General features: G+C 52.8%; 1 protein-coding gene across 1 annotated transcript in view; it reads right to left on the minus strand.

Annotated features, from left to right (window-relative positions):
- LOC145360920 (adhesion G protein-coupled receptor L1-like) overlaps positions 1 to 14,369 on the minus strand; it is a 243,217-nt gene that overhangs the window by 20,592 nt on the left and 208,256 nt on the right. Inside the window, exon 22 of the mRNA XM_080216426.1 lies at positions 13,009 to 13,754. Coding sequence (XP_080072552.1) covers positions 13,009 to 13,754 — 746 coding nt within the window. The remainder of the gene's footprint in view (positions 1 to 13,008; positions 13,755 to 14,369) is intronic.

The raw sequence follows: 14,369 nt of genomic DNA on the forward strand, positions 1-14,369 counted from the left end.
ATTTCCCAGGGCTGAAATGGTCACTACGAGAGGACGCAGGTTTAAGGTGCTGGGGAGCAAGTACAGAGGAGATGTCAGGGGTAAGTTTTTCACTCAGAGGGTGGTGGGTGAGTGGAATCGGCTGCCGTCGGTGGTGGTAGAGGCAAACTCGATAGGAGAGACTTCTGGATGAGTACATGGGATTTAATAGAATTGAGGGTTATAGGTAAGCCTAGTAGGTAGGGATATCATTGGCGCAACTTGTGGGCCGAAGGGCCTGTTTGTGCTGTAGTTTTTCTATGTTCTAATAACCTCCATCATGTTGTGTGGGATAGATTCAGATCCAATCCTGCTCAACCCTGGGCAGCTTGCTGGAATTTTACTGCCTTGCCCGCGTGTACGATCCCGCCCCAGACTGACCGATAGTGCCGTTTTGCGTGCCCCGCCCGCCCCACTTCTAAACATTGCCATCAAACCAATTGAAGAACCCTGGTTCAACCGGGAGTGCAGGAGAGCACGCAAAGGGCAACTGGTGTACAGAACAAAAGGGCAAACGTGCAAAACGGCAGCAGCAGCCAGCGATAGACAGAGCAAAGTGGTTCCACTATCAATGGATCAGCTCAGAGCTCTGTCACAACCAGTCATCACCGGCGCTGGATAATAAAACAGCAAAGGAAAAATCTACATGGTGCTTTCCACCCTAACCGATGGGGAGACCAATGTTCGTAGAATGATAGAATCCTCCCAGAAGGAGGCCATTCAATCCATCAAGTCTGTACTCTTCACAATCCCATCTAGGCCCTAATCCTGCTAGCCCCACATATTTGCCCCACTAATCCCACTAACCCAAGCATCCTGAGACACCAAAGGGCAATTTAGCATGGCCAATCCCCCAACCCACACATCTTTGGACTGCAAAAGACAAGAATATATCGTTATATACTATGTGTAATATACACAATGATTATCTATATAAAAAACATTTATGTATATATTATCAAAGATCATAATAGATCATATGTATTTGGCCTGCATAGAGTGGATGTGGAGAGGATGTTTCCACTAGCAGGAAAAACTAGAACCAGAGAGGGCACAACTTCAGGCTAAAGGAACGATGCTTTAAAACAGAGACGAGGAGGAATTTCTTCAGCCAGAGAGTGGGGAATCTGTGGAACTCTTTGCCGCAGAGGAGGCCGGGTCATTGAGTGTCTAAGACAGACATAGATAGGTTCTTGATTGGTAAGGAGATCAGCGGTTACGGGGAAAAGACAGGAGAATGGGGATGAGAAAATTATCAGCCACGATTGAATGGTGGAGCAGATTTGATGGGCCGAGTGGCCTAATTCTGCTCCTATGTCTTATGTTCTTACAATCTTTAGCCAGTAGATGATCGATGTGAACCTCCTCCTTTAGGACCTCAGCATTAAGTCTGCTGATCATCAGTTCTTTTGTCACGGTGTCGAGCATTTTTAGCGGAACCCTGACGGTGAGCGGATTGTTGCTGAGTAAGTGCCACTCAATAGTGCTGTTCTGACACCTTCCATCACTTTGCTGGTGATTACGAGTAGACTGGGGAGATAATTGGCATAAATGCCCTGGTATTTAGGGACAGGATGTGGAGATGCCGGCATTGGACTGGGGTAAACACAGTAAGAAGTCTGGCAACCGATTTATTTGATAGTAAACTCACTAGCTTTTGGGGTTTGCCCCTTCGTCAGGTGAATGGAGAGTTCTGGCCTCAGACAAAACATATAACAGCACACACAATTTACAGATTACTGATTGGAATGCGAGTCTTTACAACTAACCTGCTATTCAAGTCTTAAAGATCCCGACAATGTGAGTGGAAAGAGCATCATGCATAGGTTAAAGAGATGTGTATTGTCTCCAGACAGCACAGTGAGTGAGGTTTTGCAAACCCAGGCAAGTCATGGGGGTTACAGATAGTGCGACATGGACCCAAGATCCCGGTTGAGACCGTCCTTGTGTGTGCGGAACTTGGCTATCAGTCTCTGCTCAGCGACTGTCGTGTATCGTGAAGGCTGCCTTGGAGAACGCTTACCCGAAGGTCAGAGGCCGAATGCTACAGTCTCAACTGGGATCTTGGGTTCATGTTGCACTATCTGTAACCCCCATGACTTGGCTGGGTTTGCAAAACCTCACTTACTGTACTGTCTGGAGACAATACACATCTCTATAACCTGTGCATAATGCTCTTTCCACTCACATTGTTGGAATCTTTAAGACTTGAATAGCAGGTTAGTTGTAAAGAATCGCGTTCTAATCAGCAATCTGTAAACTGTGTGAACATAAGAAATAGGAGCAGGAGTAGGCCATCTAGCCCTTCAAGCCTGCCCCGCCATTCAATAAGATCATGGCTGATCTGAAGTGGATCAGTTCCACTTTCCCGCTTTCTCCCCATAACCCTTAATTCCCTCGTCTGTCAAAAACCTATCTACCCACGACTTAAATATATTTAGCAAGGTAGCCTCCACCACTTCAACGGGCAGAGAATTCCAGAGATTCACCACCCTTTGAGTGAAGAAGTTCCTCCTCAGCTCCGTTCTAAACTGCGCCCCCCTTATCTTGAGGCTGTGCCCTCTAGTCCTGCTATCCTTTCTAAGCGGGAAGAATCTCTCTACCTCTACCCTATCCATCCCTTTCATTATCTTATACGTCTCTGCAAGATTCCCCCCTCATCCTTCTAAACTCCAATGAGTACAGACCCAGTCTATTTTAGTGTGTGCTGTTATATGCTCTGTCTGAGGCCAGAACTCTCCATTCACCTGACGAAGGGGCAAATCCTGAAAGCTTGTGAGTTCACTATCAAATAAATTGGTTGGACTTAAACCTGGTGTTGTCAGATTTCTTAGTGTATTTAGGGACAGGACATACCTGGGCAGTTTTCGGCACTGTCGGGTAAGATGCCAATGTTGCCAGGATGAGTGCAGCTCCAACAACAAAGAACAAAGTAGAAGAACACTCAAGAAGTTAATGACCATCGAGAATCAACCAGCTCGCTTGATTCACCACCTTAAGCATGTCTCTCCCCATCGTCAACATACAGTGTGTACCATCTACAAGAGACACCGCAGCCGAGGCTCCTTCAAGACCACGTCCAACTCCATGCTAAAGGCAAAATACTGAGAGTTCTGGAACAAAAACAGAAAAGGCTGGAAAATCTCAGCGGGTCTGGTAGCATTTTGTTGGGGGGGGGGGTGGGAGGATGGAACCAATGTTTCGAGTCTGGATAACCCATGGTCAGAGCTTACCCATGATGCCTTCCACAAGGACAGCAGATAAACGGGAACACCATCCAGTTCCCCTCCAAATCACTCACCGTTCTGACTTGGAAATATACCAGTCGTTCCCTCCCTAACAGCACTGTGGGTGTACCTACACCACCTGGACCGCAGCAGTCGAAGGTGATGGCTCCCCACTGCCTTCTCAAAGGGTAATTAGGGATGGGCAATGGATCAGTACAGCGACACAGTGGTTAGCACTGCTGCCTCACAGCTCCAGGGACCTGGGTTCAATTCCCAGCTTGGGTCACTGTCTGTGTGGAGTTTGCACATTCTCCCCATTTCTGTGCGGGTTTCCTCCGGGTGCTCCAGTTTCCTCCCACTCCAAAGATGTGCGGGTTAGGTTGATATCCAATGCTAAATTGCCTCTGTGTCCCGGGATATGTAGGTTAGAGGGATTAGCATGGTAAGTACGTGGAATGAGGGGGATGGGGCCTGGGAGGGATTGTTGTCGGTGCAGACGCAATGGGCCAAATGGTCTCCTTCTGCACTGTAGAGTTACTATGAATGTTGGCCTTAGCCAGCAATGCCCACATAAAATGAACAAATATACACCACACCAACCCCAGCGCACCTGGCACAGTGGTTAACACTGCTGCCTCACAGTGCCAGGGACCCAGGTTCGATTCCTGGCTTTGGGTGACTGTTTGTGTGGAGTTTGCACATTCTCCCCGTGTCTGCGTGGGTTTCCTCCAGGTGCTCCGGTTTCCTCCTACAGTCTGAAAGATGTACTGGTTAGGAGCACTGGCCGTGCTAAATTCTCCCTCAGTGTACCTGAACAGGCGCCGGAGTGTGGTGACTCGGGGGTTTTCACAGTAACTTCATTGCAGTGTTAATATAAGTTTCACAGTAACTTCATTGCAGTGTTAACATAAGTCCACTTGTGACTAATAAATCAACTTTAAACATACCAATATCAAGTCCAGTTCATGCACTCACCTATACCAACACAGACTCTGGCACTAATTCCAGCAGGCAACAGCATTCACTCCATCAGATTCTTATTTTAAAGTTTATTTGTTCGTGTCACAAGTAGGCTTACATCAACACAGCAATGAAGTTACTGTGAAAATCCCTTAGCTGCCACACTCCGGTGCCTGTTCGGGCACACTGAGGGAGAATTTAGCACGGCCGATGTTCCCCAAATCCAGCACGTCTTTCAGACTGTGCAAGGAAATTGGAGGAAACCCACGCGGACACGGGGAGAATGTGCAGTCACCCAAGCCGGGAATCGAACATGGATCCCTGGCACTGTGAGGCACCAGTGCCGACCACTGTGCCATCATCACTATTGTTCACATAATCGTTACAAATTCCTTGATTTTAATTTTGACTTTGTGCGGTGAGGCAGGCGGAACAGCCCGGGCACCGTTTATCACCTCACTCTGAGTCCAACGGAGAATTCCATTCAGTGAGGCGGTGAAATCCCAGCCCCATGTCCTATCCCTCTCGCTCGGTTCCATTTGCATCAACTTTAATGGAGGATGCTACCACCATTTGACAATATCGTTCACAGTCAAAATCTACATTCACCAGTGTGCAATGCGGCTGGGTTATACCCATGTATAAATTAACAACATTAAAAATAATGGCTGGCATGGTGGCATAGTGGGTTAGCACTGCTGCCTCTCAGCGCCAGGGACCCAGGTTCAATTCCTGCCTCAGGTCACTGTCTGTGTGGAGTTTGCACATTCTCCCCATGTCTGCGTGGGTTTCCTCCGGTTTCCTCCCACACTCCAAAGATGTGCAGATTAGGTGGTGTCAGGGGATTAGCAGGGTAAATAAGTGTGGATTACCAGGGTAAATGGGGACTGGGTGGGATTGTGGTCGTGTCGACTCGATGGGCTGAACCGTCTCCTTCTGCACTGTAGGGATTCTCTGATAATGGTGGCTCACATTTCACATGGTCGTGTCGACTTGATGGACTGAACCGTCTCCTTCTACACTGTAGGGATTCTCTGATAATGGTGGCTCACATTTCACATATTACTGAGTGGCTCTACGCTATATCGAACCTTCCACAAATGGAACATAGAACCCTACAGTGCAGCAAGAGACCCTTCGAGTCTGCACCGAACACAATCCCACCCAGGCCCTACCCCCATATCCCTACATATTATACCCACTAATCCCTCTAAGCTACACATCCCTAGACACTAAGGGGCAATTTCTTAGCACGGTCAATCAACCTAACCCGCACATCTTCGGACTGTGGGAGGAAACCGGAGCACCCGGAGGAAACCCACGCAGACACGAGGAGAATGTGCAAACTCCACACAGACAGTGACCCGAGCCGGGAATCGAACCCAGGACCCTGGAGCTGTGAAACAGCAGTGCTAACCCACTGTGCCACCCATGCACTCGGAATTGCGCAGAAGGTTTGTCCTTACAGATTCTTTCAAAAAAAAAATAAAGACTTGATTCAGAAGCCGCTTGTTCCAATTTTTTTTTAATGAAAGTTATACAACTGTGGTGATGAGAGGCCCTGGAACAGGCCACAGTCCAGGTTCCGGCTGCAAAATTCCATTTTATAACACACACCCTGGACAGCTGACACTGCCAGACACAAGCGGCCAAGCCAGGGAGGCGTCTGGAGACTCCACCCATTGTTACACTGACTACATTCAAAGCCCCAGTGGCCCTGCAACGACGCAGGAGCACTCCTCTCCCTACCCCCACCCCACCCCACCCCGCCCACCACAGACTGGGACAAAAGGAAACCCCAGGGTAACGCACAGAGGGAGCTGCCGCAGCGCCGGCCAGACGTGACGGCGTCTGAACCAGGGAAGGAAGGGGAGATCCGGCACGGGAGGAGGCCATTTGGCCCGTCGTGCCTGTGCCCGTTCTGTGCAAATCGTCAATTATCGACTCCCACCACCCTGCTCTTTCGCAGTGGTATCTGAAAATATTTTCCTTGGTCCGATTCTCTTTTGAAAGTCTTCATCGAAAACTTCCACCACCCTTTTGGGGAGTGCCCTCCAGGTCACCAACAACCTGCCAGGTGAAACTGCTGTTTCCCCATGTCAACTCTTGGCTCTTTTATCAACTCCTTAAATCCGTGAACTCTTAGCTATTAACCCTGCTGCCACTGGATACTCTATTGCAACAACCACACCCCCCCCGCCCCAAACACCACCCTTCCAGCCCACACACCCATCATTTTGGGTGCCTCTATTAAATAAAGACCCTCCTGGATAGCCTCTGGTCCAATCTCCTCCTGTCTGCCCTCCCCACAGGCCAGCGGCCTGGGAGGAAGGGTAGAAATCAAATGGGTTGGACGCAGGAATCGGAAGATTGACCCTCAAACCAGGGGGACGACCCTGGACTGGAAATGTTTGGTACAGACTCGAGGGGCTGAATGGCCTCCTTCTGCACTGTAGGGAGAAAAGTGTGACCCAATGCGGTGGGGTACAAAGAGACGAGGTCGAAATAGGAATAACAGAGGACATGGGATAAAGGATCTTCCTCGGAGCACGTACACACTATTTACACAGAGCACCCAGAGGAGGTTCACTCGGCTGATACCGGAGATGAGGGGGTTGGCCTATGAAGAGAGAATGAATAGACTGGGTCTGTACTCGTTGGAGTTTAGAAGGATGAGTGGGGATCTTATAGAGACGTATAAGATAATGAAGGGGATGGATAGGGTAGAGGTAGAGAGATTCTTCCCGCTTAGAAAGGACAGCAGGACTAGAGGGCACAGCCTCAACATGAGGGGGGGGCAGTTTAGAATGGAGTTGAGGAGGAACTTCTTCACTCAAAGGGTGGTGAATCTCTGGAATTCTCTGCCCGTTGAAGTGGTGGAGGCTGCCTCGCTAAATATATTTAAGTCACGGGTAGATAGGTTTCTGACAGACAGGGGAATTAAGGGTTATGGGGAGAAAGCGGGAAAGTGGAACTGATCCACTTCAGATCAGCCATGATCTTATTGAATGGCGGGGCAGGCTCGAAGGGCTAGATGGCCGACTTCTGCTGCTATTTCTTATGTACACACTCCCAGCTCCGAATCAACAGAACATCCAAATGGAAACATTTTCTTTACATCATTCATGGGCCCATTCCCAACTGCCCCCCATTTCAGAGGGCATTTAAGAGTTAGGCCAGGCCAGGTAAGGATGGCAGATTTCCTTCCCTGAACATGAGGGAACCAGGTGGGTTTTTTACTGACAATGGTCTCATAATCATCAGTAGGTTGTTAATTCCGGATTTACTTTCATTGAATTCAAATGTCACCATCTGCTGTGGTGGGATTCGAACCCGGGTCCCCAGATCTTGGGTCTCTGGGTTGCTAGTTTAGCGACAATACCACTGCCCCTCTCAGGAGTGGAATTGGTACTTTTCCCCGGCCACCCTGAGGACAATGATTGGGGGAGAGCATTGATGGTTATAGAGTCCACTTGTAGATCAGGCATGGCGGAACAGACTCGAGGGGCTGAATGGCCCAGTGGTGCAGTGGTTAGCACTGCTGCCTCACAGCGCCAGGGACTTGGGGGTTCGATTCCCGGCTTGGCTCACAGTCTGTGTGGAGTCTGCATGTTCTCCCCGTGTCTGCATGGGATTCCTCCGAGTGCTCCAGTTTCCTCCCACAATCCAAAGGTGTGCGGGTTAGGTGGATTGGCCGTGCTAAATTAACCCTAGTGTCAGGAGGATTAGCAGGGTAAATAAGTGGGGTTACGGGAATTGGACCGGGGATGGGGTAGTGTTCGGTGATGGGTTGAATGGCCCCCCTCTGCGCTGTAGAGATTCTATATTCCTTCAGGAGAACCCCAGGCTCAAAAGCAAGATTAAGAACTCTGTTGGGGTAGGGGCGGCAATGGAGTGCTAGAGGAACTCCTGATTTGGTCCCATCTCTGGGATACTGGACCCCTCCCTTCCTCCCTACTTCCCCTCCCTCCCTACCGTACACCCCTCCACTCCCCTGGAGCTCGTAGCAGACGGTGGATAGACCCTCTCTGGTGGGGGAAACGAGTGCCAGCTTGGCATGTGACCACCTCTCCTCATCTTAGATCTTAACCAACATTGGCAGATTTTCTTACAAGTGCCTCTCCGCGCACCCAAAAGAAATCGGCATCTTATCTTGTCTGATCAAACATGGTAATTACCAGGATGCAGTCACATATACAACAACCAATGTTTCCATTTTATATATTAGTCTGTAGAATACATAATAAATAACAGAAAATATATTATTAACCAGCTCCTTGTCCATTGACAGCCATTCTTTTCAATCACATTCAATATACATTAAATGTAATATATAATATAAAAACTCAGACAGTAAGCCAATATTTCAAATATTGCCTGGCCCTTTGTAATTTACCTTTGTATTAAGTTAAGAATTAAAAGTATACAGACTTGTTTAAAATGAAGGGTTTGCCACTTGGGTTTTGCTTTAAGACTTTGTGAAGTCAGCCTCAGTTGCCTTTTCCTTCATCACTGGTTGGGTGTGAGCTGGGTTGGGAAGCTGGGTTCCCCCTCCCTCCCTCCCTCCCTCCCCGATGCTGGGAGTGCAGAGCAGGCTCTGGGGTGGCCGTCTGCCACAGGGTCAGAAGTTGTGTGTACGGCAGCTGTGCGTGTGGCGCTGGTGACCCTCACCCATCCCGATGCCCGGGCGGGGGAATGTGTGAGTGTGTGAATGTGCTTGTCTGTGAGAGGGGGAGTGTGTGTGAGCGAGATGTATGAGAGAGTGTGTGTGTGTGTGTGTATGAGAAGGTACATGTATGTGTGTGAATGTGCATGTCTGAGAGAGTGTGAGTGAGTGAGAGAGAACGTGCATGTCTGTGAGAGGGAGAGAGTGAGAGTGTGTGTGAGAGAGTGTCTGAGAGCGTGTGAGAGAGAGAGTGTGTGTGTGTATGTGTGTATCAGAAGGTATGTGTGTGTGAGTGTTTGTGTGTGTGAGAATGTGCGTGTGTGAGTGTTTGTGTGTGTGAGAATGTGCGTGTATGAGAGGGAGAGTGTGTGTGTGTGTGAAAGTGTGTATGCATGTGTATATGACTGTGTCTATGTATTTGTGTGTTTTTAGACTAAGTGTATTTGTGTGAATGTGTGTGCGAATGTTTGTGTGCAACTGTGAGTCTGTGTGTGTGTGTAAGGGTGTGTATTTGTGTGTGTGTAAGGGTGTGTGTGTGTGTGTAAGGGCGTGTGAGAGTGTGTGAGAGATTGAACGTGGAGTCTGACACAACTCAGCACCCGGGAGTTGCGGCTGAACAAGTGTGGAAGGCAGTGCTGCAGAGAGTATGGATCAGATAGATTGCTGTTTGTGCAGCTGGGGAGTGACATGAGCAGCAAAAATCAGGGTCGCTCAGCGAAAGCATTCACTCTGTTTCTCTCCAGATTCTGCCTAATTGTTAATTATTCACAGCATTTGTTGCCGATGTTATTGTACTTGAGTAACAGTGGAGTGACACTGTCACTGTGCTGTCAATAAATGTGTGTAATTCACAGACACACAGCACAGACACAGCATACAGGCGCACACAGCATACACACAGACAGGCATACAGACACACAACACACACACACAGCACACACAGGCAGACAGACAGGCATATGCACAGGCATACAGACATACACTCAACACATGCACACACATAGCATACAGGCACACACACACACAGGCATACAAATAGACATGCATATGCACAGGCATGCAGACACACAACACATGCACACACATAGCATACAGGCACACACAGGCATACAGATAGACATGCATATGCACAGGCATGCAGACACACAACACATGCACACACATAGCATACAGGCATACACAGGCATACAGACACAGGCACACACACAAGCATGCAGACACACGCAACACAGACAGACACCACATACAGTCATACAGACAGACAAACACACAGACATGCAGACGGACATACATACACAAGCACACACACATACAGGCATGCAGGCATACACACACACTCAGACACACACACACAGATATACACACACAGGCATAAGAACAGGCTCACACTCGCACACGCGCGTGCACACACACACACACACCCATCACCTCCAGGTTCCCCAGCTCACCATTAACAGGAGGGCTGTGGTGTGGAGTTCGCCCTCGGCACCAGATACCAGCTCAGGCCTCCACCCGGCCTCGCCAGTGACGAGCCCTAATCAACACCAAGGCCGTTGTTCCTTGCTCCTCCCCGGCGGGACCCCGAGTCGGGCTCGGACAAGGGCCCTCCACACGCCAGAGAAAACAATCCTCCCGCCGCAGACGGTCTTGGAGTCTGGGTCTTCCAGACTAGGGGGGTCCCCCCCAAACCCTCCTTCGGGTGCAGGGACCCCTCCAAGGCAAGGACTCAGAGCAGGTCTCTGCGGGGGTCCCCCCCGAGGATAAACCTGGGCCGAGATGGTGGCACCCCATGGCGTCATGATGAAGGAAAGAAGCAGAAATACGACTGGCTGCCCACCGAACATGTCGTTGCGGCTTTACATCAGAGATCAATATTGAAAGTGCTGTTAGCAGACTGTGTGTGACACCCCTTGTGCCTAAAGCTTATAATTGGCAAGAACTTTTTTTTTTCCGTTTTGATTTTGTTTAAACACACACACACGCACACGCACGCACACACATACCATTTTGTAAAAGTCCCTCCTTTCTGAGGAGGGCCAAAGGCAACTTCAGAACACAGAAGTCTGGTTTGCCTCCTTCTCTACACTCAGGGACACGGACGAGATTATAAAAAGGTTTTGTGCTCTGGGAACGTAAAGGGTTTAAGAGGGACGTTAAACACCTCGTGTAAAACTTTTTTCTTGGTGGCGCAGGCCAACGACGACCGAGCAGCAGAACAGAACTGAGGCCCCCCCCCCAACCGGTCGCCGAGACTCCCCCTGAGGTGCAAGTAGGGGGAGCGGGGTGGAGGGGTCAGAAGGTCAAAGGTTACCCGATCGCCACCTCCTGTATATAATACATGTGTGTACCCTCAGGGATGAAGGGCATCGAGGTCACTCCCGGGTCAATGTATGCAAAATAAAAACAGGGCCTAACCTCGGCCGCCCAGCCTGGGTGAGGGGGTTGGGGGTGGGGTCAGCGGCACAAGCTCGGAGGGTAATATCTTCGGCGGGGGGGGGGGGGGGGGAGAAAAGAAAACATAAAACGTGGCTCCCCGCATGTGGCGTGGGCAAATTAATTTATTATTTACATTGCCTCGAGCTTTCCGTGGACTGCGGCCTTTGTGAGCGGGATCGAGCCTCCTGGCACACCTAGTGCCCGCGTCCGCTTTTGCTGGGGGCGAGGGGCAGTGAAAGACCAAGGGCCGTCTTCTACCTTCCCCGCAACCCTGGTGGGCCCGACGATGGGGTGGGGGGTGAGGATGGGGGTGGGGGCGTGAGGCGTCGTGTACATGTCGCTGTCAAGGGGGGTTGGGACGGCCTTGCGAGGCCTCTGAGACTCCCCGCCTGCTTGCCCTCCCTTCCCGCATCTTTTTCAGCGGGCACTGGAATTGGCGGGCACAGCTACGGTTTGGAGGGAGGGGGTGTTGGTGGGGGGGAGGGAGGGGGTGTTGGTGGGGGGGGGGGGGGGGTGGGGGTCGTGGCAGTGGGGGGGGGGGGGGGGGAGAAGGGCGAGGGTTTCTTAACACAAAGCTGGACCCCCAGACAACTTAGCAGCAAAAGATTGCACACACGTTACCTCTCCAGACAGACACCCCGCCAGAAAAAAGATAAGAAAGCAAGTCTGGTGAAAGAGTCCAAGATGAATTTGAGGTCCGGGCCTCCTTCGTTGGTTCCAAGCAGAAGGGAACTTATCAAGTGGAGGCTCCTTGCCCCGCCGCACTAATAGTGAACTCGGAAGTGCCTGCTCTTGCCGATCGCGGGCCTACTGCGTCCATGCCTCAATCTCTTCTGTTTTCCTTGGAAATCCGGGAGAGACGATCGGCATAAGGCCCGCCCGCTGTTTTTGTTGTTGTTGTTGCTTCCGAGCTATGTTGTGCAGGAACCTTCGCCAAAGCAGGGACATCTCTGTTTCCCTCTTCCTCCCCCCCACCCCCCCCCTGCACCCCACCCTGTCCCTTCCCCCATCCCCACCCAAAAAAAGCAATGGGAGGGGGGGTGGGGGGGGGTGGTGTGGGCAGTAGGGGGTGGGGGCGGGTAGGGGTCGGGGGGGGGGTGGTAGGGGGGGATGGGGAGTTGGGGGGGGTGGTGGGGGTAGTAGGGGGTTAGGGGGAGGGGTGTGGGGGTTTAGGAGGAGGGGTTAGGGGGGGGGTTAGGGGGAGTTAGGGGTAGGGGAGTTAGGGGCAGGGGAGGGGGGGGTTGGGGGGTGGAGGGGCTGGGGGTGGAGGGGGAGGGGCTAGGAGGGGGAGGGCGAGGGGGGCTTAGAGGGGTGAAGGGTGGGAGGGGCTGGGGGAGGGGCTAGGGGTGGAGGGGGAGGGGCTTAGAGGGGTGAAGGGTGGGAGGGGCTGCTGTTTGGAGAAGTCAGCTGGAGGTAGAAATTGATCGGTTCGGCAAATCAGTCCCCAAGGTTTTGTTTCACACAAAAAAAAACAACCCGCAGTCTGACGGCGGCTCACGGCGGGAGCTGAGCGGCCGGTCCCGCTCCCAGCGGCTGCTGCAAACCCCTACTGGTTAATTCCGGCAGGACTGAGGGCACCCTCCATCCGGGTCCTTGAATCGCACACCCCTCCCCCCCCCACCGCCCCGCTTCCCCCCTCCCCTCCCCCACACCCCCCCCCATTCCTCCCCCCCCAAACTTTTCGTTTCAGAGACTGGTTACCAGCTGCATTTGTCCGTCCACTTCTGCCACAGAGTCATCCACGTTGACCGACACCACGTAGCTGTCGTTGCTTCCTCTCCGGGACTGGTAGTAGGCCTGCAGCTGGCTCCGGAACACCAGGCTGGGCCGGGAGCTGTAGTAGATCTCGTCGTCGGCCTGGGGGTGGGCCGGGGCCTCGCCGCCGATGGCGTCCGGGCTGCTGTCGGGGTACGAGGAGTCTCTGAGGTTGGTCATGCTGGTGTAGAGGGAGTCCCTGTTGGGCGACTGCAGCTGCCCGTCCAGCCCGTCCGTGATGTCGGCCGTGTAGCTCTCGGACTCCTCCAGCTCCGGGTCGCTCTGGTAGAGCAGGGACTGGGCGCGCTGCAGCAGCAAGGGCTCCTCCAGGGCCTTGTACATCAGCTCGATCTCGATGTTGTCCTCCTGGGTCAGCGACGGGGCGTCGGGGACGATGGCGTCGTCTTCGCTGCTGGTGGCCCCCCCTCCTCCGCCGCCTCCTCCTCCCCCGCTGACCGGGGCCCCCGGCTCCCCGGGCAGGGCCTTGCCGCCGGGCCGCAGGTTGTTGTGGACCAGCTCGGAGATGATCATCTTCTCGAAGGCGGCGTCGCTCAGGTTGCGGCGGCAGTCGGCGAGGGGGCTGCCGTCGGCGGCGAAGTCGCTGTTGCGGAAGGAGTAGCTGTTGTTGAAGTTGCCGTTGAGGGGGAGGGTGTCCACCGCACACGGGTCCCGGCTGATGTTCACCGGGTGCTCTGCACAGAATACAACCACACAGCCCGTTAGAGAGAGGGGGGGGGGGAAACGAGATCGTTGGCGCTAAGCTACTCTCTCCCCCCCCCCCCCCCCCCCCATTGTGGTCTGTCTCTCTCCTCCCCCCGCCCCCCCCCCCCCCCCCATTGTGGTCTGTCTCTCTCCTTCCTTCCCCCCCCCCCCCCATTGTGGTCTGCCTCTCCTCCTCCCCCCCCGCCCCCCATTGTGGTCTGTCTCCTCCCCCCCCTCCTCCTCCCCCCCACTGTGGTCTGCCTCTCTCCTTCCTCCCCCCCCCCACCACCACTGTGGTCTGCCCTCTCCTTCCTCCCCCCCCCCCCCACTGTGGTCTGCCTCTCTCCTTCCTCCCCCCCATTGTGGTCTGTGTCTCTCCACCCCCCCCCCCATTGTGGTCTGTCTGTGTCTCTCCCCCCCCCCCCCCCCAATTGTCTCTCTTTCTCTCCCCCCCCCCCCCCCCGCCCCATTGTGGTCTGTCTCTCTCCTCCCCCCCCCCCCCCATTGTGGTCTGTCTCCCTCTCCTCCCCCCCCCCATTGTGGTCTGTCTCTCTCTCCTCCCCCCCCCCCCCCATTGTGGTCTGTCTGTCCCCCCCGGCCATTGT

Source organism: Carcharhinus amblyrhynchos, chromosome 33, assembly GCF_965287045.1.
Source record: "Carcharhinus amblyrhynchos chromosome 33, sCarAmb.v2.hapA, whole genome shotgun sequence".
NCBI lineage: Eukaryota > Metazoa > Chordata > Chondrichthyes > Carcharhiniformes > Carcharhinidae > Carcharhinus > Carcharhinus amblyrhynchos.